This window comes from the organism of the source record quoted next, unplaced genomic scaffold (assembly GCF_019419815.1).
Source record: "Pyrus x bretschneideri cultivar Hongxiangsu unplaced genomic scaffold, Pyrus_bretschneideri_v1 Contig21, whole genome shotgun sequence".
NCBI classification, from domain to species: domain Eukaryota; kingdom Viridiplantae; phylum Streptophyta; class Magnoliopsida; order Rosales; family Rosaceae; genus Pyrus; species Pyrus x bretschneideri.
Window position 1 is genome coordinate 6,726,724 of NW_025999513.1, and position 25,990 is coordinate 6,752,713.

General features: G+C 37.7%; 4 protein-coding genes across 4 annotated transcripts; 2 read left to right on the plus strand and 2 right to left on the minus strand.

The window, feature by feature from the left end:
- The first annotated feature begins 12,768 nt into the window (after positions 1–12,768).
- LOC125477440 (stress-response A/B barrel domain-containing protein HS1-like) lies at positions 12,769–14,009 on the plus strand. The gene is made up of 2 exons (XM_048584563.1): positions 12,769–13,000; positions 13,615–14,009. The coding sequence occupies exons 1-2, from the start codon at positions 12,858–12,860 to the stop codon at positions 13,853–13,855; spliced, it is 384 nt and encodes a 127-aa protein (XP_048440520.1). The 5' UTR covers positions 12,769–12,857; the 3' UTR covers positions 13,856–14,009.
- Positions 14,010–17,526: 3,517 nt separating this feature from the next.
- Positions 17,527–19,992, plus strand: LOC125477391 (craniofacial development protein 1-like). Its single transcript, XM_048584420.1, has 4 exons — positions 17,527–17,596; positions 18,505–18,593; positions 18,793–18,997; positions 19,319–19,992. Exons 1-4 carry the CDS (start codon positions 17,527–17,529, stop codon positions 19,654–19,656), a joined length of 702 nt encoding a protein of 233 aa, XP_048440377.1. The 3' UTR covers positions 19,657–19,992.
- A 356-nt stretch (positions 19,993–20,348) lies between these two features.
- On the minus strand, positions 20,349–22,764 carry LOC125477332 (dihydrolipoyl dehydrogenase, mitochondrial). Its single transcript, XM_048584304.1, has 2 exons — positions 22,367–22,764; positions 20,349–21,830 (listed from the first exon to the last, which is right to left on the minus strand). The coding sequence occupies exons 1-2, from the start codon at positions 22,643–22,645 to the stop codon at positions 20,580–20,582; spliced, it is 1,530 nt and encodes a 509-aa protein (XP_048440261.1). The 5' UTR covers positions 22,646–22,764; the 3' UTR covers positions 20,349–20,579.
- A 622-nt stretch (positions 22,765–23,386) lies between these two features.
- On the minus strand, positions 23,387–25,975 carry LOC103961253 (probable protein phosphatase 2C 13). Its single transcript, XM_009373793.3, has 2 exons — positions 25,595–25,975; positions 23,387–24,623 (listed from the first exon to the last, which is right to left on the minus strand). Exons 1-2 carry the CDS (start codon positions 25,787–25,789, stop codon positions 23,631–23,633), a joined length of 1,188 nt encoding a protein of 395 aa, XP_009372068.2. The 5' UTR covers positions 25,790–25,975; the 3' UTR covers positions 23,387–23,630.
- Between the last annotated feature and the right edge of the window lie 15 nt (positions 25,976–25,990).

Genomic DNA, 25,990 nt, shown 5'->3' on the forward strand with positions numbered 1-25,990 from the left:
GCATTTGCTAACCCATTTTTTCCCCACTTGCGTGACGAATTAGCAAACAAATTTGCACTTATTTTGATAAGGACTTTGAAATTTTGAACATACAGGCATATAAAATGACTTTGGTATATATTAATATCTCCAATAACAGTTTGATCAAATCGGTGACTCATCAGAGAATGCTAGCATAAAGATATGAACAAAGCCAGAAACCTGGTTCTTCAAGCAAAACAACCAATAACATCATTTTGACTGTGTCCAACCACAGTTTACAGGCTGGCGAACTAAAAGAAAAGGGAACTCCCGCGGTTTACTAGAACACGTTTAGATTTGAGTATTACTCAATGTAAAAATATTAAGACATGCATTTTCCCAGTAAATAACTTAGCTCTGAAGAGACTTCAATAGAGTCGGTACCATTTGTGTAAATATATATATATATATATATAATTTATTATTATTATTATATTTAATTTAGTAGCAGTTCTTAGTACTTAAGAAATTAAAGGGTTTATATTACATCCCGAGTACTCTATATAAAATTTATTATTAATCGTATGTTGTACTTGTCGCTATTTACCTTCAATACTCATATTTTGTGTTTTACTTTATCTCATTCCATCAATTGAGTTAAATGATACATTAGTTTCGTTGATGTGGCATGGATTAATTCAATTCTTTTAAATATGTTGAGCTCGTTTTCACAATTGTATAATCTAAAACCCCAAAGATCACCTTGGCATGAAATCGCCCAGTTTTTAAAATTGTCATTATCCCATAAGAGAATTTAGAGAGCAAAATGAGATATTGTGCAAAATACAAAAGGAATAAAAAACAAGATAAAAGTTTGTTAAAAAAAACAAGATAAAAGTTCAATGCATGTGTATTTTCTTCTGAGTAATTGTAAGATCCCACATCGCCTAGGGGAGTGATCCTTATATATGTATTCTCATCTCTACCTAGCACAAGGCATTTTGGGAGTTCACTGACTTCGAGTTTCATTGGAATTCCGAAGTTAAACGAGTAACGCGCGAGATCACTCCCATGATGGGTGACACACTTGGAAGTTCTCGTGTGAGTTCCCAGAAACAAAACCGTGAGGGTGTGCTGGGGGCCCAAAGCGGACAATATCATGCTACGGTGGAGTCGGGCCCGGGAAGTGGTCTCGTCCGGGCCGGGATGTGACAATTTGGTATCAGAGCCTAACCTTGGCCGTGGTGTGCTGACGAGGATGTCAGGTCCTTAAGGGGGGTGGATTGTAAGATCCCACATCGCCCAGGGGAGTGATCCTTATATGTGTATTCTCATCTCTACCTAGCACGAGGCCTTTTGGGAGTTCACTGGCTTCGGGTTTCGTTGGAACTCCGAAGTTAAACAAGTAACGCGCGAGAGCACTCCCATGATAGGTGACACACTGGGAAGTTCTCGTGTGAGTTCCCAGAAACAAAACCGTGAGGGTGTGCTGGGGGTCCAAAGCGGACAATATCGTGCTACGGTGGAGTCGAGCCTGGGAAATGGTCTCGTCCGGGCCGGGATGTGACAATTTGGTATTAAAGCCTAACCCTGGCCGTAGTGTGCCGACAAGGACGTCAGGCCCTTAAGGGGGGTGGATTGTAAGATCCCACATCGCCCAGGGGAGTGATCCTTATTTATGTATTCCATCTCTACCTAGCACGAGGCCTTTTGGGAGCTCATTGGCTTCGGGTTTTGTTGGAACTTCGAAGTTAAGCGAGTAGCGCGCGAGAGCATTCCCATGATGGGTGACCCATCGGGAAGTTCTCGTGTGAGTTCTCATAAACAAAACTGTGAGGGTGTGCTGGGAGCCCAAAGCAGACAATATCGTGCTACGGTGGAGTCGGGCCCAGAAAGTGGTCCCGCCCGGGCAGGGATGTGACAGTAATGTTATTCATACTATGTTTTTATACCCCTTTTTCATTCCACCTTAGGTGACAATTGATGTGGACAACCATATCATTTGAATTAATCAGATTTTTAAATTACTTCATTATTTAATAAACTAATAATTAAGAAAAACTAGTTAATTAAATGATGATTGTGGTATACGAGGAGTCTTTCTCCTTCCTTTCCTTGGGTTTTGTAAATTTTTCAAATGATGTGACTATCCACATCACCTAAGGTAATATGAAAATGTGGTACAAAAACATGGTATGAATAACATTTCAAAATATATCAAAATCCACTAATTAAACAAACTTCAACCCTAAACTTTAATAATATTAAAATTTGCGGGTCCAAAAAATAGAAATGATAGGTTCACACTTAATATGATTATTATTATTTTTTTTTTTATGTTAACAGGAATGCAAGTAGTATTAAATAAGGATGAGAATCCTCTCCGGATTCTCTTTGTGGAAATCCTAGGAATCCTCATATTTTAATCATTCATTGTACATCGTGCGACTAGTTTTCGTCAGGTACTATTTATGTTTAAAAGTTAAATGATTTCTAATCACACGATATATAATGAATGACTAAGATGTGAGGATCTCTAGAATCCCCACAATTTGAATCCGGATGAGATCCAAATCAATTAAATAAATAGTCAAAACTGCCTATCCTATATTTTTATGAAAGGTAATCTTTTACTTACTATCTCTGCAAATTGAAAATTATTTAATTAGCAAAGAAAATAAAACATGATAACGTGTTTAGTTATGCGTTTACGCCATTGCTTTTCTGCTGTAAGGTGATCCATGCATAGGTTGCATATGATTTAATATTCTTGTAAATAAGGTGCTAAATTTCTATTTATGTGTCAAGGTTCTAAGCTCCTCTAACTCAAAATTATTTTAATAGTTTTGAATTCCCTCTTCCCTTTAATAATAGTAAAATTAAAAAAAAAAAAAAAAAAAAAAAAGGTCATGCATCGTTTACTGTTTTTGTTTGATAATGACGGCCCTAAAGGTAATCCATGTAAGCGTTCGTCTAGGGATCCCAAAAGCTTTATATATTTTATAAACAACATTTTAATACAGGAAAAGTCAAAAAAAATATATCATAACTCATTTGTTGGTTCAGTGAAAATGTTTGGCTTCCTTCAAAACATGAAGCTACCTTTTTAGTTACTAATTTTTTCTTATTTTTCAAATTTACTCACCATCCATCTATCCAAAGGCATAGAAAGTTATAAAATTCAAGTCCCTTTGGAATCTTTTTTTTATATTTCAACTTCCCAATATCTTAATTCCTATTGAATGTTTAAATCAGCTATCACATGATCTTGAAGATCGTACTTAAAGATAATCACAACTTTGAATTTATATTTTGTTTTTTCAATAATTTATTATTTAATGAATTATTTTAATATTCGATTTGTTAGTTTGATGTTGTTATTAGAAAAAAACGCAACATAAACAATTGGCGTTGAATTTATTAAACTCGTTAATCAAATTTTATTGTTCTTTACTCTCTTGATCATCAAGTTTTATTGTTCTTCACTCTCAATCTTAGACTCTTGACTGCGAAATTTAGTACATTTGCATCTGAAAACGTGAGACGTGTAATATTTACGTAGTGTTTGTGTCAGATCCCGGCCCGTGCGAGACCACTTCCCGGGCCCGATTCCACCGTAACACGATATTGTCCGCTTTGGGCCCTGACCACGCCCTCACGGTTTTGTTTTTGGGAACTCACACGAGAACTTCCTGATAAGTCACCCACCATGGGAATGCTTTCGTGCACTACTCGCTTAACTTCGGAGTTCCCATGGAATCCGAAGTGAGTTAGCAAAAGTTTTATATATTTTATAAATAACATTTTAATACAGGAAAAGTCAAAAAAAAAATATTATAACTCATTTGTTGGTTCAGTGGAAATGTTTGGCTTCCTTCAAAACATGAAGCTACCTTTTTAGTTACTAGTTTTTTCTTTTTTTTCAAATTGACTCACTATCCATCCATCCAAATGCATAGAAAGTTATAAAATTCAAGTCCCTTTGAATCTTTTTTTTTATATTTCAACTTCCCAATATCTTAATTCCTAACGAATGTTTAAATCAGCTATCACATGATCTTAAAGATTATACTTAAAGGTAATCACAACTTTGAATTTATATTTTGCTTTTTCAATAATTCATTATTTAATGAATTATTTTAATATTCGATTTGTTAGTTTGATGTTGATTTTAGAAAGAAAAAAAAACGCAAGATAAACAATTGGCGTTGAATTTATTAAACTCGTTAATCAAATTTTATTGTTCTTTACTCTTTTGATCATCAAGTTTTATTGTTCTTCACTCTCAATCTTAGACTCTTGACTGTGAAATTTAGTACATTTGCATCTGAAAACATGAGACGTGTAATATTTACGTAGTGTTTGTGTCACATCCCGACCCGGGCGGGACCACTTCCTGAGCCCGACTCCACCGTAGCATGATATTGTCTTCTTTGGACCCCGACCACGCCCTCACGGTTTTGTTTTTGGGAACTCACACGAGAACTTCCCGATGAGTCACCTATCCTGGAAATGCTCTCGCGCGCTGCTCGCTTAACTTCGGAGTTCCCATGGAACTCGAAGCTAGTGAGCTCCCAAAAGGCCTCATGCTAGGTAGGGATGGGAATATACATATAAGGATCACTCCCCTGGGCGATGTGGGATGTCACAATCCAAGCCCCTTAGGGGCCCGACGTCCTCGTTGGCACACCACGACCAGGATTAGGTTCTGATACCAAATTGTCAAATCCCGGTCCAGGTGGGATCACTTCCCGGGCCCGACTCCATCGTAGCACGATATTGTCCGCTTTGGGCCCCGACCACGCCCTCACGGTTTTGTTTTTGGGAACTCACATGAGAACTTCCCAATGAGTCACACATCCTGTAAATGCTCTCGCGCACTACTCGCTTAACTTCGGAGTTCCCATGGAACCCGAAGTCAGTGAGCTCCCAAAAGGCCTCATGCTAAGTAGGGATGAGAATATACATATAAGGATCACTCCCCTGGTCGATGTGGGATGTCACAGTTTGTATATCTATCTTCTTTTAATATTAATTTTTAATGATATTTGATGTAGAAATATAATTTTTTATGCATTTAGCGAATTCTTTTTTTATACGTATCATGTATAAAAAACCGAGGGTTAAAGAACTCTAGAGCCACATTTCAAAGGCTCGCCTAAAACCTCCTAAATTCTCAGGACCAGCCTGCTATTCAGCCATCGACAAATATTTGGATTTCGTTATGTTTTGCTTTTGTTTTTTTATCTGAGTAATACTATATTGTTTAGTTAATTAAATATACAATGATGAGTTTTATTTTTTCTTTTTTTATATAACGTGGGAGGGAGGATACCATATATATTGGTTAGTTAATTAATATACAATGATGAGTTTTATTTTTTATAAACGAGTATGACATGGGAATATATATAACAATGAATATTTGCTTCTGGAGAGCTCGAGGGGGAGATCAATCAGAAGACTTTTGAAAAAGTTAAGATCTTATGATCGTTTCTAGCCGCTAGCTGTTGCTTCGATTTCCCACCATCGTAGCTGACCATTCGATGAAACCCTAAGCCACTACACGTACATTTCCATCTTTGACCGATTAAAACCTAGAAATTTTTGCTAGGTAGAAATCGTGAATCTTACCTCATGTCATATTGAAAATTCGTTAATAGTTTCGTAATTAAGCTACCAACCTAAACAACTGTCTATAAATTATCGACTTTACTGGCCATATTGTTGACAAAATATCTACTTTATTGACAAAAATAATATTTGACTAAAATCAAGCTGCTCACTTTGCCTTGGCATTCAAGAATCAACACCAGTAGTCCCGACAATGAAGGCGTTACTCCCGACAATCACCGAAGCTATTTTTATTCGTACTCGCCATTAAGCTAACGTTGGTGCCCATAGGCTCGCATGTTTTGGTCTCCCTACGAGTCAAGTTTGTGGTATGGTTCTCTCCTCCAATTTAATCTTAGATTTACTTGTTGAGGAAAGTCTGTTGCCTTGATTGGCTCTTTGTAATGAACTAATGATTTTTTTATTAATAAATCTAATATCGTTTCCTTAAAGAAAAAAAAATTAACACCGTTATGAGAGAAATATTTTAATTTGGTCCACTAAAGTAAGGTTAAACAAATTCTTCTATGGAATCAACTGAAGTTAGATAGTACTTGATGGTTCGGTGATAAATTGAAAATGTATCCAGAAATAGAAGTACTGGAAGACCCCTAAAAATTCACACACGTAAAGACCTTTGATCGAGTTTACCAGGTGTGGAAAGTTAGTCTCCTAAACTTCCAACAATTTTATTATTTGAGATAGATTAAATAAAAACTTCATGTTCAACATGATTATCCTTATTATTCACATTTTTTTCTATAGATTTTCTGGTTTTAAGTTTCAATGTATATTTCATATGTATGATGTACAAGAGTGAGACGGTTATATAAGAGAAGAGAGAAGGAAAAGATATGGAAAGGATAGCTGCTGCAAGCAGCCAACAAGAAGGAAGAATGCATGTTGCCTACCTAACCTAAACCTTACACAAAGATATTACCCCAATTAGTCTCCTCCCTTAAATCTAGGGAAAATTGATTTACAATAATACATTTAGCCTTACCTTACCCTAGAGATTTACCCTAGGGGTCACCCTTGTAGGAGACTCTAAAGGCTAGGAAAGAACACATTTCAACACTCCCCCTTAAGCTCGATTGAGGAGGTTAATCGAGCCAAGCTTGCTCAAAAAACGATGAAATGGAGCAGATGCCAGAGCCTTGGTCAAGAGATCTGCCAGTTGATCATGGCTTCGCATGAAGATGGTCTGGATAACTTGAGTTTGCACTTGAGCTCTAACAAAATGAGAGTCCACTTCAATGTGTTTCATTCTTTCATGGAACACAGGGTTAGCAGCAATGTGCATGGCTGCTTGATTATCGCACATAAGAGACATGGGAGTAGTACTAGTAAACCCTAAGTCTGAAAGAAGTCCTTTAAGCCATATAAGTTCACATGTCGCAATGGCCGCTATGGCTCAATATTCAGCCTCTACGTTGGAGCGAGCAATGACATGTTGCTTCTTACTCTTCCAAGTGACAAGATTTCCACAAATAAACATGCAATATCCCATGGAAGATTTCCCATCAAGTGCATTCCCTACCCAATTTGCATTTGTGTAGCCACTGATGGCAGTGGAATTGTTGTTACACATAATGATTCCTCGCCCTATTGAAACCTTAAGGTAATGCAGGACTCTCTTAACCATGTTAAGATGATCAACCGTTGGAGAATGCATAAATTGGCTTGCCAAACTCACTGCATATGTGATATCTGGACATGTGATGGTGAGATATATAAGTTTGCTTACTAATCATTGATAGTAACTGACATCATGCATGGCTTTTCCATTTATGTTGAGCTTTAGTTTACAGTTCACGGGAGTCATGGCAGGTTTGCAATCAAGCATTTTTGCTTCTGAAGAAGATCCAATACATATTTTCGTTGATGTAGAAACAACACATTTGAAGAGGTTGCCATTTCGATGCCCAAAAAATACTTCAACTTCCCCAGGTCTTTGATAGCAAAGGCTTGGCATAGTGAGAGTTTTAGTGCCTCAATTTTAGCAGCACTATCTCCTATGATGATGAGATTGTCCATATAGATGAGCACCACCAATTTCCCACTGGTGCCAGTTTTTACAAACAATAAGGAATCAACATTACTTCGTAGGAATCCAGCCTGCTCTAGAACTGAACTAAGCTTGGCATACCAAGGTCTTGGGGATTATTTCAATCCATAGATTGCCTTTTGCAGCTTACAAACCATGTTGCCTTTAATACCATCATAACATGGAAGAGGCTGCATATACACTTCTTCTTGTAACTCTCTGTGAAGGAAAGCATTTTTCACATCCATTTGATAAAGAGTCCACCCACAATTGATTGCAACTGAGAGTAGAACCCTTAATGAATTCATCTTGGCTACAGGTGCAAATGTTTCTTTGAAATCTACCTCAAAGGTTTGGGTGAAACCTCGAGCAATAAGCCTCGCCTTGTGTCTTTCGATGGAACCATCAGCCTTGAATTTAATCTTGTAAATCCAAAGACTTCCAACAACCTTGTTTTCCTGGTGGTTGTTGAATCAAGCTCCAAGTTTTATTTTCTTTTAGAGCATGAAGCTCGTCTGTTATGGCTTAATTCCATTGTGGGAGGAGATATGCCTTTTGAAAGCTCCTAGGTTCACTATATTTATCAATTTCATAGAGAATGCAGCATGAGATTTTGAGAACTCAGCAAGGTTGATACTTTCACTAATAGGATACTGTGAGGTATAAGTACCATAGTCATGTAGCCTAGTTGGAGGTTTTCTGATTCGAGGAGGATTTCTTCTAAGCCCTTGAGACTCTGTAGGAGATTGTGAATGATCAAAATGAGACTCATCGTCTCTCTCATTGGCAGGGATATGGCTATCAGTATGAGTAAAATAATGGCAATCTTCTTCAAACTTCACATCCCTTGACACAACACACTTCTTAGTGGCTGGATTGTAGCACTTGTACCCCTTTTGGGTGGAAGAATACCCCATAAACACACGTCGCCCTGGCATCTAATTTGTCACGGTTCAAGGCTTGAATGTGAACAAAGCAAACACATCCGAATACCTTAAGGTGTGTCAAATCAAATTCTTTACCCTTGAGTACTTCATAGGGAGATTTAAACTCTAGCACATGACTTGGGAGTCGGTTGATGAGGTAAGTGGCAGTGAGGATAGCAAATGACCAAAATTTCTTGGGAACATGCATGTGAAGAATGAGGGCACGAGTCTTCTCCAAGAGATCTCTATTTTTTCTCTCGACTACTCTATTTTGTTGAGGAGTCCTACACAGCTAGTTTGATGTATTATGCCCTGCGAACTTATGTATTGAAGCATGTTGTTAGATAGAAATTCAGTGCCATTATCTGATCTTAACACCTTAATGTCTGATTGAAATTGTGTTTTAACATGCATATGAAAATCTTTGAAAATAGTTTAGACTTCACTCTTTGATTTCATAAGATACACAAAACTCATTCGAGAGAAGTCATCAACAAATAAGACAAAGTACTTAAACCCTTCTATTGATTCAGTTGCTAGTCCCTATACATCGGTGTGCACCATTTCAAAAAGTTTAGTTGTCCTAGACATTGAGTTACCAAAAGGTAGTCTAGTAAACTTAGAAAAATGACAAGTATCACAAGTAAAATGAGATTTACAAAAAATTGGCAACAGTTTAGACAAGATAACTTCAGAGGGGTGAGCTAATCTCTTATGCCAAAGTTGGTTTTCATCTATGGACTTTGATTGAGCTTGAAGGACCTGAGTAAAACATGCGTTCTTGCACAGGTAGTAAAGTTCATTTATGAAGACCCCTTCACCATTCATCTTCATGGTGAGAACATCCTGAAACATCACATTGTATAGTGAGAAAATGGCACGGTAATTTAGGGTGTTTATGATCTTTCCAATTGACAAAAGTTGGAAATGAAAGGTTGATACATATAAGGCAGTGGAAGGTGTTTTGTGTGAGAGTAAGTTTATTTCCCCTTTTCCCAAAACTAAGATATTTTTTCCATTTGCAATAGACACATGTGAGGGACTTGAAAAACGTTTAAAATGATGCAAATTTGTGACATTGTTATATGATCTGTGGATCCTGAATCAATTATCCAACAATCATTTTCAATACTAGTTAATAAAGTAGTAGTGAATGCCTTAAGTATACCTGGTGCTTCATCCCTTGGAACTTTCTCATTTCCAGCAAAAAAGTTAGCAAATTGTCCCAACATGGCTGCATGGCTGTTCTCTTCATTTTCTTGGGCTTGTGAACCTCGTCCATGTCCCTTACTTTGAAGATAAGCTGCAAACTCATTGATAAGTGACAATGGATTGGCAGTGAACTCCATGGATCCTTGTGAGGCAATAGAGGGATAAACACTAGCAAGTTGGGCCTTGTAATGAGGTTGAAATTGCAGTGAGGACCTTGGTATCATTTTTCCATCTTTGCTGAACTTAGGCTTGAGTTCAGGATGAAGTTCCCAACACTTATCTTCCACATGGCCAACGCCATTGCAATATTTGCATTTCAAGTGTGTATTTCTACCTTTGTACACCTTAACCTCTGAGGTCTTGTAATTTGAGGCATATGCACGAGTCTCAGTCAATCTTGAGTTGTGCTCAGTATTCATCATTTTCTTCCTTGCTTCTTCTCGTTGGATAGTTGCACAGACATTGTTGAAAGTGGGTAGATCTTGACTCATCAAGATATGACTCCTTAGATCCTTGTACTTAGAGTTGAAACTCCCTAACAGCTAGTAGATTCTATCTCGGCTCGTTTAGGAGAATGGTAGGATCTGTGCTATATGGAAGATATACATCCAACTCATTCCATATGGCCTTGAGGCTTCTAAGGTGTTTAACAAATGTTTTCCCTTCTTGTTGAGCACTAGCAATGTTCTTCTTAAGTTGAAAGACACATGTATAGTTGTTTTGATTTCCATACATGTCCTGCAAGGTTTTCCAAAGCTCACATGAAGAATTGTAGTAGCTAAAAATCTCAGCAACATGTTTCTCCATAGTGTTAAGCAGCAAAGACATGACAAGTTGATCCTTGCAAAGCCATGCACCGTATACAGAGGAGGAGTTGTCTAGAGCTTCAACGCTTCCATTTACAAACCTAATTTCCCTTTGCCTCCGAGAGCTAGAGAAACAGCTCGAGACCAATGGAGATAATTAAACTCATTCAAGAGAACTAAACAAAAACGTTGATTAGTGTTAACCTCAACGTCTGAGAAATTTAGGGGAGAGACTATGCTGAGTTTCCTCATCATGGTTCACTAAACTTTCTTCAGCCATGGCTCAAATTTTTGAACGAAACAAATGCAGTAGCAAGAATTGGCAGAAACAGGTCACAAAGGAACTTGCTCTGATACCATGTAGAGTTTCTAGTTTTAAGTTTCAATGTATATTTCATATGTATGATGTACAAGAGTGAGATGGGTATATAAGAGAAGAGAGAGGGAAAAAAGATGGAAAGAATGGCTGCTGCAAGCAGCCAACAAGAATGAAGAAGGCATGTTGCCTACCTAACCTAAACCTTACACAAAGACATTACCCCAACTAGTCTCCTCCCTTAAATCACGGGAAAGTTGATTTACAATAATACATTTAGCCTTACCCTTACCCTAGAGATTTACCCTAGGGTTCACCCTTGGTAGCAGACTCTAAAGGCTAGGAAAGAACACATTTCAACATTTTCACTTTCATTTTTTTTGTCTTGATGACTGAGAAATCAGACTATGAAGTTGATTAAGTGCAAAGTGGCAACCAAGACATGGTTTTTCTACTTATGCTTTGCACCTTGCGCGTAAGTTCTGTTCATGTTCCTATCAAATATTATATAGGATGATTTTTTTTTTTTTTAATATTTTCAATCCGCAAATCATGTCATTAAAATAAATTATACTTTTTTATATCAGTATAATTTATTTTTTTAATATTTTCAATCCCACAAATCATGTTCCTCAATTGTAGCCATTTTTATACAAGTATAATTTCTTTTTTAATATTTTCAATCCCACAAATTATGAATTTTATTTAAAATCTCATTAATAAAATAACTACAAATATCAAAATTTAATTTAAAATTATAATAACCTACATAAAAATGCATTATTGCATTCATTTCAGGGACTTTAATAAAAAAACTGAAAATGTTTTAGTCAAAGAACATTGATAAATTGGAACTGCATCCAAAGTCATCCAAAATTAATTAACATGTTTATTATTATTTAAAACAACAAAACATGTGTTAAAATATCATTGGACCAAAATAAAAAGGTGAATAAGTAGGGTATGAGTACCTAAATTATTCTATTATATTTGTGCAGTGGCGAAGCCATGTAAAGGCTACCCGTGGCCAGGGGTGGATAGAAATAGGGACAAGGTGACCACCCGAGTCTGGAAAATATACATGTGAAGTCTTTAAAGATCATTTGAATGTTTGGTACAGGTTCATTTTGGCCTAATAAATGTTGAGAGTTCTCATCTTTGGGAGGCTGAAAGAGAGAAAATGGAGGAGCCTCCGTGGCTGCTTTTGCTTTGATGGGTTGAAAGCTAACGCCTTTTTCTATGTCTTTTGTGGGGAAATAGCTTCTGGGTCTTGGGGAGCATCCATTGTTGGAACCTCTAAACTGCTTCTTCACATATACATCAAAATTAATAACATAGAAAATTTTGAAAAATAAGAGAGAGAGAGAGAGAGAGAGAGAGAAAGAGAGATGAGGATATGTGGATTGGAGATGAGACAGTGGGAAGGGTGATGGACAGGAAGAGAAGAGGCCATCGGAGAGACGAGATAGCATCAAAAAGGGAACTGGAAGGGGAATGGGTTTCAGGGTTTTTTTTTTTTTTTTTTTTTTTCTAATTTAAGAGTACATTATTATATTTTAAATTCATAAAAAAAAAATACCACGTGCCACAAATTTGATTGTTACGTCAGCACAAATGTGACAGTCACGTCAATTTTTAACGGATCAATAGATGAAAAATGTAACGGATGTATTATATTGAAATAAAATAGTATTTGAGTTATGAAAGTGAAATATTTTAAAAATATTATATGAGATTGCAATAGATCTCAAACCTGAAATAGTAAAATGTAATTTACCCATCATTTAATGAATAAATTTTAGTGTACGAAGGCTCTTAAATTGTTAAGTTGATGCCTTTATTATACCATACAAGCAAACAAAAAAAAAATCTATATTATTTTTTATTTGAAGGCGACAAAAGAAAGTTAAAATATAGCAGGAATGGTGAGTTGAAGAAGGATTAGACCAAAACAGTTGACCAGAGAAGTTTGAGAGATGGAGGAAGCAAGGGGAGGAGAGTTAAAGAATGTTCTGATGGCAAAGTTCAAAGAAGGAACTTCAGAGAGCCAGATCGAGCAGCTCATCGAATCCTTTGCCAACCTGGTCAACCTCGTTGAGCCCATGAAATCCTTCCACTGGTACACAATACCTCCTCCTCCCTAATCTCTTTCTTGATTCTTTTCCACAGAAATAGATCCTCTCCGAATCTTTCCTTCAAAGCTCGCGGATCAAGTGATCCGTACTCTTGAAATTTGATCTAATGGTTTTTGAAATCCGAGCCTATGAAAGTTATAATAATTTTTTACCGTTGGATTAAATTTCAAGAATCCGGATCATTTGATCTAGGCTTTTGAGGAAGAAAGTTGAAGAGGTTCTCTTTCCCTTTTACCCAATTATAAAGAGTGAAAGAATATGATTCTCATTGGTCTATTTACTACATGAAAAAAAAAATTTAAGTGGAGGTCTCTCATACCTTCACATATCTGAAAAAAAATTAAGGTACGTGATTATCAAGGAGGGATTGTTTATCTCATATCTAATCCTTCATATCTTCGCTCCTTCCAATACGTAACAATGTTACATTTTTTATTTATGTTTTTAAGACTATGTTGTGGACTTTTAACAACAAATGCGAAATTGTCATATCATTCGACAAACCAATATTGTGTAATACGTTAGTGTCTGATGTGATATATTTGCAGAGATTTTATAAATATTTTGAACTTTTTAACCGTTAGAATGTTTTAATCAGGGGAAAGGAGCTGAGCATTGAAAAGGCGGAGGAAGGTTACACTCATGTCTTTGAGACCACCTTTGAGAGTATGGAGGGTATGGCAGAGTATGCAGTTCATCCTGCCCACCATGATTTTGCGAAGCTGTTCCTTCCCAATTTGGAGAAAATGTGTTTCATCGCAGCACCAGATCAGCAAGTCATGACCCTCAAAAACCCTACCGAAATACAGGCTATGTTGATGAAGTTCCTTTCTAAATAGAAAGATTAATCAGAATATTTCTTGAATTTGGGCCTGCCCTTTACGTTACTAATAAAATGTAAAGTGATTGTAATGGTGTCACTGCATGCAATGAGGTACTAGTGACATTACTCATACGCTGAAGCTATTTACACTAGTTTGGTCTGTTTGATAATTATTTAGTTTTTAAATTTTTTATTTTTTATAATATATAAATTAATAGGTGAGAAAAAAATTGGTATCGAACATTTTATTTATGAGATTCAAATTTAAAACTTTTTATTTACCGTGATTATGTCTTTTTTTTTTTTTTTTACTTTTTTCGCTTGACATATAGAAAGGGAAATCAAGATCTTGAAATTAAAAATAACTTGAAATAACTTTTAGTTTTTCTTCTTGTGTACTGCTCCTTAATGATATATTATACATATACTAAAACTCAGTTTGGATGGCACTGTTTTTCACTGTTCGTGAACAGTGAAATGATGGAAATACCCTTTGTTTCTTCTCACTTCCAAGTTTTGATGTGTGCTTGGTACAGTAAAATTCCGATTTTGCCCATCTTCACCGCGCGTCACTCATCATTAACCCCCTGGTTTTGTTCCTTTTTCTCGATCATTCTTTTGTCTTCCGCTTCTTTCTTTGTTGGCCATGCGTGTTCTCTCTCAGATTTCTCGAGCTCTCTCTCTAAGGTTCAGTGAACCTTTCCATTTCCTTCCAGTGCAGATTTCTCCAATAGGAACCCACGAACGACAAACACAAATCCAATGTCTTCCTTCTCTCTTTAAAATTTCATCTCTCTCCAAAATTCCATTTCTCTCTCCTTCTTCAAACCACTTTATCTCTCCAGAAGTCCATCGCCACTACCTTTTCTCTAATGGTTGAATTTGGGTGTGCATAAACCCTTCGATCTGTTATTTGTAGGGTTTTGAAAAGGGTTAGCTGATTTGATTAGAGACAATTGAGAATCTGAGAAAAAATGAATCTTTTAAATTTTTACTCCTATCATTTTGATGTCTTTTTTTTTGTTGTATTTTAATTGCAGAGGATGAGCATGATATTGTTTGGTTTTGGCTAGAGAAAGGGAAGCCACATGAATGCCCAGGCTTGAACTTGATGTCATATAATTTTTTTTTTCCAGCTTCCGTAGTGTTTTGAAGGAACAAGAAGACACATAATAGAACCTGAATGAGAAGAAGAAAGAAGAAAGAAGAAAGCCAGCTTTTCAACCGATAAGCTAAAATCAATCCCCTCGATCTCCTCATCAGCGGCGGCGGTGACCACCAGGTTCACCTTTTTAATTTCATTTTAATTTTTGCTCTTTTTAGTCGATTTAAGAAATGAAGAATCTGAAAATGTTAAGCACTCCAAATGGTTGACCAAATTTAAACTGAAAATTGAGCCTATTTAAGAGAGTTAAGTAGTGAAGAATGCTTACTTTTGTTACCTAGAGGTGTTAATAAAGAATCTGACATAACATATAGTATTGACAAGAAGCCTATCACAACATCCCACAGTCTATCATAATCTATGTATACCATTTTTTACCTGATATTGTGTGTCCTGCAAAACTTATTTTGTTTTGCAGATTAATTCAAAATCATGCTATGGATATACGTGGGAAATTGCAAACAAGTTTCCATCTATCCCAGGTATCTTTTGTTCTCTCTGTTTTATGTGTTTTTTTACAATTAGTTTGTCTATCTGCTCTGGCTTTAAAGAAAGGATCCGAAATTTACACTACTCGGTAATCTATAAACATTGAAAACAATAGAAGGTTAGTTGTTGTATGCAAGTTTTTGAGAAAATGGTATTAAGAATCTAATAATCTGGGAGATGCAAGGTTTTGAAAAAATGGTATTGAGAATCTGATAATTTGGGAGTGAGTGATCATAAGACCAAAACAAATCAGAATTGTTATTTTTGACAGCACTTCTTTATTTCAACTTCAAGCCTTTCCTAGTTTAGAATATTTCTTGAGACCAGACTGTAGTTTTCGTTTTTAAAATATTGTCATTTGACTTGCAGAAAATATTTAGGGACCTAAGTTTATATGGTGCTCTCATCTCTGTGATGCAGAGCTGATCAAATTTTATGACTAATTAAACTATTTTTTACTTGCGAAGATGTTATTAACTTTCAATTGGCTTTTGCAGTACGTTTGGAACCAATCTGAATTTGATATCATTAAGCTAAAGATGACAATTAGTCCATTTCCATCTCAAAAAGCAGCAGATGACAATTAAACTACCATGCATCAAGTAACCTTCACACTCAGATTGCATTCAATGACTATCTAGACCAAAAGAACCTACAGTAGATCATTACTAACTTGGGTTAGATTAAAAAGAGTTTAGGTCTGGCGAGCTTCTACAGTTTAGGGAAGAATACCAAGATTTACGTTTTGTTTAACTCCCTGAATAAACATGTGCATTTTGTTAACAGTATTGAAAACTATTGTATAAAACATTTTACAGGGGGTTTTGTTGATTATAGAACTGTGAATTTTCGGCATTCAGAGAGTTTTGGAGGTTTTGCGATTTATGTTACCATGCATCGTATAAGGCTAATAAGTCACCATTACATCTCTTATCTAAGAGCCAATATTTAAGTTGGTGAGTAACTTATGGTACCATGCATCGTATAAGGCTAATAAGTCACCATTACATCTCTTATCTAAGAGCCAATATTTAAGTTGGTGAGTAAGCAATAAAATGAGTGTTGTGCAAGTTAATTAAGTTCTACATATTGATTTTAAGGCTAATTATGTGGTGTTACATATAAGTACAGACCAATTATATTCTTTTGAAGAATACATCAGTTTATATGGTAGCAGAATGATTGCGAACATTGAAAAATCTCAAGTAACTTAAATTATCATGCTAGATCATAAACTTTTCTAATCTTTGCTTACAAAGAGTTGATGACTAGGCAGTGATTTCTATTGAGCACCAGTTATTTGCACCTCTTTTCCCTCCTTCCATAATTGAAGAGCTTTTGACTCTATGTAGTAATGATTTACAAGATAAAATTGTCTAATTTTTGTCTTCCATTGTGTTTCCTTTTTCAAAAATTAAGATAGAAAGGGAATGCTATGATAATTTGAGGTTTTCGTTTTGATATTCATATGTGTACTTTAGCGGGTACAAAAAAAGAGATTTGTCAAATTATCACGTGAGCTACCACGTAACCATCTTTTTAATGATATTTTTGTCAAACCAACCACTTTTAGCCAAAATGGTCTCTAAGATTAAACATAGTTCATCATTTTGATCCCTAACAATGAAAATGAATAGAAGTGGTCTCTGAGTTTGTCCATCGTAAATCATTTCGTTCTTCTGTGAAAATTTTGTTAATATCCTCGTTAAATTGTCATGTGAAGAGGATATTGACATATTTTGTTAATAAAACTATTTAATTTTGTTTCTTCCGTTGAAAATTTTGTCACTACCCTTGTTACATTGAGGGTTTAATTTGACAAAAATACCTAAAAAAATGGTCACACAATCGCTCACCGGACAAATTTTTTATTAATTACGTTTACATTTAAATTGGCGGGACCATTGGTTATAGCATTCTGAATATGGCTGGAAGTGCTTTAAACCCTTGAAAAAACCACGAGCGAAACCCAATGAAAACTCTTTTGGTACCACCACCAACGACTCTCTCTGCACTTTTTGGTTTTCTCTTGGATGGCTACCACCAGGTCCGCCGCCGCCGCCGCCGCCGCCGCCGCCGCCGCTCTCGGCGCCTCCAGTTCAGGTTACCCATTATTTTTTTTTATATATTTCTCCAATTTATTTTCTTATTCGAGTTCCTTATTTTCTCTGTTTACGCTCGGCCAGGTCTGTTTGTTTCCCACCAAAAAAAACCCATTGAAGATCAAAGAAAATCAATGGGTTTTACGAGAGGTCGAAACAGGCTGACCCTGAAAAGTTCACCTTTTTTTCTTTGGGAATAATGAATTTATATCTGCTACAGAGACTTGGGAGTTTTTTCTTTGGTGTAGCATTCATGGATTTATGAGCTAAAGTTTCTTGCTTTTTTTTTTCTTTGAAAAGCTGAATAACCAGTTCATAGGATATTATTTTTCCTGGAATAATTTCGGCTTTTGGGGTGGGTTATCTACTGTAATGGGTTTTGATCAAACCACAAAGTTAGGGTGAAGTGTATGCAGTCTAAAATTTGGTGTTTTCAGTTTTTAATTACCTCAAATTAATTAGTATAGGTGGAGTAGTACGTTTAAGCATCGAATCTCGTCATCTCATTTGTTGTTATAGTTTTATTTACGGATATTTAGTTGTAAACCAAATTTGATGTTTGATCTCCAAAACGAGTTGGAGCTGATATCCTAATGTGTTCTCAAGTGTTACAGAATTTTTCGACGAAAGATAAAATCATTGGGAAATAGAACTCTTCATGTGATGACTTTGTTGGTAAATAGAACCTTTCATTGGATGACTTGGCTTCTGAGATGGAACAATGTCGCAACTTCTAATGGAATTGTTGATGTTGGGTTGTTTGAAATCCAGCATTTAGGTTTTATGCTATTTGAAGCGGACACTGCCACGACTAATCATACCACAACTTTTTCTTTCAATGGCTGCTTAGCTGCAGTTTGTTTTTCGCTTGTTCTTACTTATGATTAAGCAGTTGGGTTTTCTGTTCAGGTACTGCTGGTGAAAAGGATACTTTACCGGTCGAGTCTACCAATGGAGCTGCTCCTTTTCCAGGCTTAGAGACAAAACAGGAACAAACAGTTCAGTAATTCTTTGTACTCACAAACGCTGGTTTATCCAATTCCTGTTCTGCTGTTTGGTCACGTAAATTCATTGACCATAGGTCAAACTCCAAAGAAATCATCTAATGTGAGAATTTCCTCATTCTTCCTATCTGTGTTGGAATTATAAAATTGTAGTTGGCTAGAATTTAATCTTTTACGTCAATTTTTTTCTCAGAATTGGATGGGATATCTGGGCCTAGCACAAAAGAAGGCAGAGTCCCCTAAAGAAGATGCATTACAGAAGGGATCAAGTGTCTCGCCGAACAGCTCCAGTGACAATGGTGTGCAGGATAAATCTAATGACAAGGCCAGAAGGCTTGTTGCTGCTGCTCTTGTAGAAGTTAAGGATGCTGCAGTTGCAACATCTGGCAGACAGGAAAGTTGAGGTATGCACATTGTTTTATCACCTGTTTGTTGCTGTTCTGTCGGGACACCTGTCTCGCTAAAATTTGGTTTTCGTATGTGGAACTTAGTAGATGGACCTTTTGCTTTCACTAGTTTAATTTTCTTGAGAATCATTTTTCAAAAGATGTATACCTGGTTCTTAATTTCCTTCCCATTCCATTACCACAGATGTCAATATATGTATGTTGTCACACACCACTTTTACCACCTAACTAGTCTCTGTGATTGGCAGGAGTTTTCCTGTTTAACTTTAATCTCTTGGAGCTGGTTCTTTGACCAAAACTTGTAATTATTAGATTGGCGCGATCAATCATCGTCTGTATCTAATGCTGATTCAAAGGAAGTATCCGAAAAGGCGAAAGCTCCTGCATCTTCAGGTGTCGATGCTTTCCTCGAACAGATTAAGAAGAAGCCAAAGCTCAGTGTGCTTGACAAAACGAAAAAGGACTGGGGGGAGTTTAAAGAAGAGAAAGGGTTGGAGGAGGAGTTGGAATCTTACAAGAAGAGTTCAAACCAATATTTGGACAAGGTAAACTTCTTGCAGCGAGCAGATTGCCGAGAGTTTGAACGGGAGGGGGATGCACAGCTGGCCGTGCAGGCCAAAGGGAAGCCAGATATGCGGGAGGATCCATAACTGCAAAAGATTCAGGGTTGCGTCCGATTGACATGTTCAAATTTCCCAACTGGGAATTTTCGCGGGAGGATGGGCGGCTGCTGCAATTTTTACGGGGTATTGTGCATTTGCTTGAGGTTTTTTCAACATTTCCTGGATTTTCAAGGAGAGGAGAGAATGGCCGGTAATTGTAATCCGATTTTTCTGATGAGATTGTAAGTCTCGATTCTTAGATGAGGAACTTGAAGCGTCAGGTGATGGGAATAATGAGTGAGTTCAATTCTTTCACTTCATTTGTTGAAATAACATATGTCAAATAACGGTTCATCTTCTAAGTTCTAACTGGACTATTCATCATGTTGCTAGTTTCACTGAGTACTGCATTAGGCCAAAAATCAGGACAAAACACATACAAATCAGCTGCCAATTGCAAACAGGGGCGTAACCAAGTTGGCTAAGATAGCGGAGTTCCCTCTATGAACCTAAATTGCAAAAACAGGCATAACCAAGTTGGCTAAGAAAGCGGAGTTCCCTCTATGAACCTTAAGTTTTAATCTCCATCCGCGTAGTTTGAATCGAAACCTGACCTATCCCTGCCATATCGTTATCGGTTGTCGGGGTATTAAGACACGATAAAAGCAAGAGATCCGATGCCCTACTTAATCCATAGCATACAAGAAGACGTAAATACTAGGCAGTAAAACTGCACAAAATGGGTAACAATCCTTATGTTGTTATTCACAGTGAGATGCGAGAGCATAGAGAGTTATTCCCTTGACATCGCCATAGGGAAAGGTGAACAAAACACCAACCTTGTTTTCAAGCGCTTTTATCTGCCACCTTCGATGAAGGCTAAAACAACTAAATGGAAACTTCTTACCAAGTCGTTCCAAAATTCTTAAAAACAAAAATTGAAAACGAAGATTAATCAAGTAATGACTTTTCTAGATGTGAATGGGCTTGTCATATGTAGCCATGGCAGCTTCCTTCAACGCCTCGCTCATGGTTGGATGTGCATGGCAAACGCGTGCAATGTCCTCACTCGATGCATCATACTGCAAGGCTATGGCCGCCTCGTGAATGAGCTCTCCGGCATTGGATGCCATGATATGAACTCCCAATATCTTATCTGTTTCCTTCTCGGCCAATATCTTGACGAGTCCTTCAGCATTGTCTATTGCCTTGGCTCTGCTGTTTGCCATGAAAGGGAACTTTCCAACTCGGTATGCAACGCCAGAGGCCTTCACTTGTTCCTCAGTTTTTCCAACAGATGCAACCTCAGGGTGAGTGTAGACGACCCCAGGGACCTTGTCATAATCTACATGGCCAACCTTACCGGCTAAGAACTCCACGCATGCAACCCCATCCTCTTCTGCCTTATGGGCCAACATAGGTCCAGGAATAACATCTCCAATTGCGTAAACACCCGAGACATTTGTAGAAAACCTCTCATTCACTAAAATTCTCCCTCCCTTGTCCATTTCAACTCCTATCTTGTCTAAATCAAGCCCAGATGTGAATGGAACCCTACCAGCAGATACAAGAACAACATCAGCTTCAAAGGATGTCTGGTCGCCTCCGGATGCTGGTTCAAGAGTCAACTTCACACCATCTCCAGAGGTATCAACTCCAACCACCTTTGTTTTGAGCATGAACTTCATCCCTTGCTTCTCAAGGGAACGCTGAAACTGCTTGCGGATTTCCGAGTCCATTGTTGGGACAATATCAGGTCCAAACTCAACAACAGTTACCTCAGAACCAAGTCTGCCCCACACAGAGCCCATCTCTAGGCCGATATATCCTGCTCCAACCACCACAAGTTTCTTTGGGATTTCCTGCAAAGCCAGAGCTCCTGTGGATGATACTATCTTCTTCTCATCAATGGTAATTCCGGGTAAAGACTTGACATCAGAACCGGTGGCAATTATGATATTCTTTCCCTTCACAACTGTATTCTCACCATCAATGGCGTCCACTGAAATTTCGGACGGGGAGATGAACTTTCCATAACCTTTAACATAAGTGACCTTGTTCTTCTTGAACAACCCTTCAATTCCTCGAGTAAGATTGGAAACAGCTTTGTCTTTCTGGGACATCATGGCAGGCAAATCTATCTCGACATTGGAGAACTTCACTCCGTGATGCGAAAATGCATGCTTAGCTTCATGGAACATGTGAGAGGAATGAAGAAGCGCCTGGACACAAAAGTGAACGACATTAGAGATAAATTCCACACGCAGCCAATACCAATATCACTCGATGAATAAGAAACACTCCTAATTACACAAAAAACAACCCGAAAAGAGCATATGTAATTCATAAAACATTATAGAATTTTCAATTGCAAATGCTAATGGATTATATAGTAAATTACCAATCACAGATTCAAGGCCATGCCACTCAAGATTTTTCTTTTATATATACTTCTGAGGTATCCCATTAGGGCACAAGACGCAATAAATTTCCATAATTTGGCTGCAATTTTTTCAATTCCATCAAATTTTAATATTAACTAATTTGAATCGAAATGAATATTATCAAGCATAAATACAATCGATCAACAGAGATTCCATACATGAACACCATTGATTCAAACAATTAGATCTGAGCAGCAGTAAAATCAATCAAATATAACCAAGAACCAAACAAATCAAACAAAATTGATAAGAAAAACCCAGGAAAAAAAAAAAAAAACCCCAGTAGGCAAGTACAGGACTGTAGGAGTAAGCACCTTGGAGGGTATGCATCCGACGTTAAGGCAGGTACCGCCAAGAGCACCGCGCTTCTCGATGCAGGTGGTCTTAAGGCCGAGCTGCGCGGCCTTGATTGCCGCCACGTATCCGCCTGGACCGCCGCCGATGACGACGACGTCGTTCTCGTCAGATCCCGAGGAGGCGAAGCCCCTGGAGAAGGAGGTGAGGGAGGAGTACCTGACGGCCTCCGATGACATGTTGGACAAGTTTCTGGAGAGAAGGTAGGCCTTCCGCCGCGCCAAGCTCGCCATCGCCATTGCTCTCTGGAAATTCCGATTCGTTGTTAAACCTCTCGCTTTTCGTTTCTGCTGCGTTTGGTAAAGGGGCTTCAAATACGACCGCAGCCTAATGAAGCCCCTAATCCTATGACCTATTGGCTACTATGTGTTTTTGCCTTTTTTCACGATTATTTTCTGTTTTTATTAATTAAATATATTCTGTTTTGCAGATACAGTGTGCTAAGGTCCGGGATATATAATCCCCGGTCTTCCATAAATTAGTGGACACGTTGTAATATAGTTGTGATTTAGAAATGAGATGGGATTGTATCCGTCTGATCGTGATGGTTGTATATTGTGATTAATACGGCTGTTCCACGCTTTCACTTTTTGACTACTACTTTTTTTTTTCCCCATGTTTTATTAAATAAATTGGAAGAACAATCATGCGGTGGCAATTAAATCAATATAATTTACTAATTTATTTTCATTTGTGCTGACATTTTTTTTATTAAATAAAAAATTGAGGCAAAAAATACAAAATGGAGAAAATGGTAGAGCCTCACAGAGTCTTATAGCATATCACCAATTTGGATGTTTGGTGGAGGAACAATTGGCCCCAAAGATGATGACGTTATTTGTCTTGTGCCAACTAAAACAACATAGACGCTAAATTCCTCAGTAGCAGAGAGATTCTAACATACAATCGAGAACATTACTCATCTATTAGTATTTGTGTCCCGTAATGAGAGAGAGATACTAATAGGGATGAAGAGAAAGTTCGCTCGAAACAAATTCAATTATTTAAAATAATCAGAAAATTAAGATTAATGTAAATTAACCATTTTAGGGTTAATTCCGTTTTACCGCTACAATCCACAACCTCAACAGCACAATCAAGTTCTGTTCTAGCAAAACTGGCGGCTGCTTTGTTTCTAAACCTAAAATCTGAAACAGCCACAAAGAGATAAAAATTGCATCTCCCCTTAGGTCTCAGTAAATAGGAATTGACTACTATTTACATTCAATTGCCTTCTAACAAGCTTCTCAGCCGGCTGCGTGCTTCCTCCGAGAGGTTGCAGGTTCTCAACCTCGGGCGCTGGCGAGGGAACTCAACACGTTCTGGAGTAGAGAGGCGCACAATAATAACTGTGAGGTTGTCTGATGTGTTCAGGCGCAGTGCTTCCTTGACGAGCTCTTTGGCACACTGTTGGGGGTCATTGTGCCTCCTCAGCCCACGCCGAACCAGGCTGACAGCATATTGGCTTGACATGACATCCCAGATCCCATCACAACCAATGATAAAAAACTCATCACCTTCTGTTAACATAACCTGCTGAACATCTGGCTCGGCAATGAGAGGCGATGAGGAACCCAATGGTAATTTTAAGCCCCAATCTCCAAGAGCTCGGGTGACTGAGATAGATCCGTTAAGATATCCATCATCAATGTAACCACCCAACTGCTCAACTCGCATACGTTCCGGCAAGTAACTAGGTCTATGATCTTGAGACATGTCAACTGCTATTCCTTTCCTGCAAAGAACCGCTCGACAGTCACCAGCATTTGCAACCATTAAATGCCTTCCAAGTATAAGAGCAGTCAATGCTGTTGTTCCACACGAACTTCTCACACTTTGTTCATCAGCCAAGGCATGGTCTGCCAGTAGAAATGCTTTCCTGTGGGAATTCTCCAACTCTCTGAAGAAAACAGCATCCATATCCATTCTCCGTGGTAAATCAGCATCTTCAAAGAATAGTCTCATGGCATTCCTCTTGATATAAGCAGCTGCCTCAGGCCCTCCATGACCGTCGAAAACCGCATAAAATGCACTTGGAAAGGGACACTGGAAGCGAGGCCCCACATGGGCAGATAGATCATCGATCCGAATGTGTTCGTCATCCATGGAATCCCTTGATCCAATGTCACTGTGGCTTCCTGAATGAATGTTCGGGACAAACTTGATTGCAGAAGACTCCATTACAGCATTATTAATCGTCTCTGTGCAACTCAGAACCTGGTAAAAGAGAAAACAAGTAGGTGAGCAGACACGTTCCATGCATCTCAAAAGAACATAATCCTGGATATAGATTTTGGTATGCACACAAAGAAACAGGACATCCAACAAGCATAAAATGTATGAATGAAGAAATCACCAAAAATGCAGAACTGACTGGTATAGCATCATTAATACAAGATTTCACCCAAAAATTTCGTCTAACAGCGCTACAAGTGTAAAGGCTCATTCTTTTTCTCTAATTCTTTCATTGCAATTGATATTTAATTACGCTGTTGATTGTCTGTCAGAATTTCCCAAAAATTAAGCAGCAAATCAAATTGTTATACAAAGAAAAACTCGATCACCCAATGACTAACCCATTAAACTTCCTGAAACTCCTGACTAACCCATTAAACAGAAATTCCAGCATAGAAAAAACCATATAAGACAATCAGTTTCGAAATCCTCGTATATAAATTCTCACCCGATTTAATCGGGTTCATACAGACTTGAAATTCCACAAACAGCATAAATCTACCAAGTACACAATTCTGATCAATTCCATTAAAAAAATGTACCAAATCAGAGTTCACATGGAATTTACTGCAAAGCTAAACCACCAGAAAATTAGAACTTATTCGGTCAAAAAAAATTCGCCAGAGTTCGTCAGGAAAAGGTATTCCAGGGTAATGAAAAACACCATCAAATCTCCAAAAAATAAAGGAAATGAAAAACCCTCGGAAGCAGTTAATTCAGTAGACCCTTTCTGAACCGACAAAAATTCAAGAACCCATGTCAATTATGTTAATAGAATTCCCAAAACACAACTATCTAGAGCAGAAGAATCAAATCCCAAAAAAAAAACCCAATTAAAAGCAAAACAAGCGACAAATCCCACAGAAAACAAAGGTCAATTAAAAAATACCCTGAAATCAGCAGATAATTCACTAATTCTTCATACGAAGTCAAACGGAGCTAATAGAACATACCGATTCGAAGCGAGAAATCTCAGTGGAAATCGTCTCGGCGACGAGAACCTCGTAGCTCGGAGAGGAAGGCGAGGACGCCGCCGCGTCGATCTGAAGGTTGTGCTCCTTGGCCACGCATACGCGGTACTTCATGTCCAGCACCGTCTTCTGGCAGATAACCTCCGCCTCAGCCACCATTTTCTGGCTCACAATCATCCTTAAACGCCGTCGTACAAAAAAATACCAAATTACAGATTTTTCAGTGAAGAAGAAGAGGGAGAGAAAATTAGGGTTTCTATTTCGGGTTTGGGGTTTCGAATTCTCGATCGCTCTATGATTTTCTCGGATTTTTCTGTTGTGTGTGTAAATATGAGAAGGAACGTGAGAGGGTCGGGGTTATATTTGTATCGGGAATCC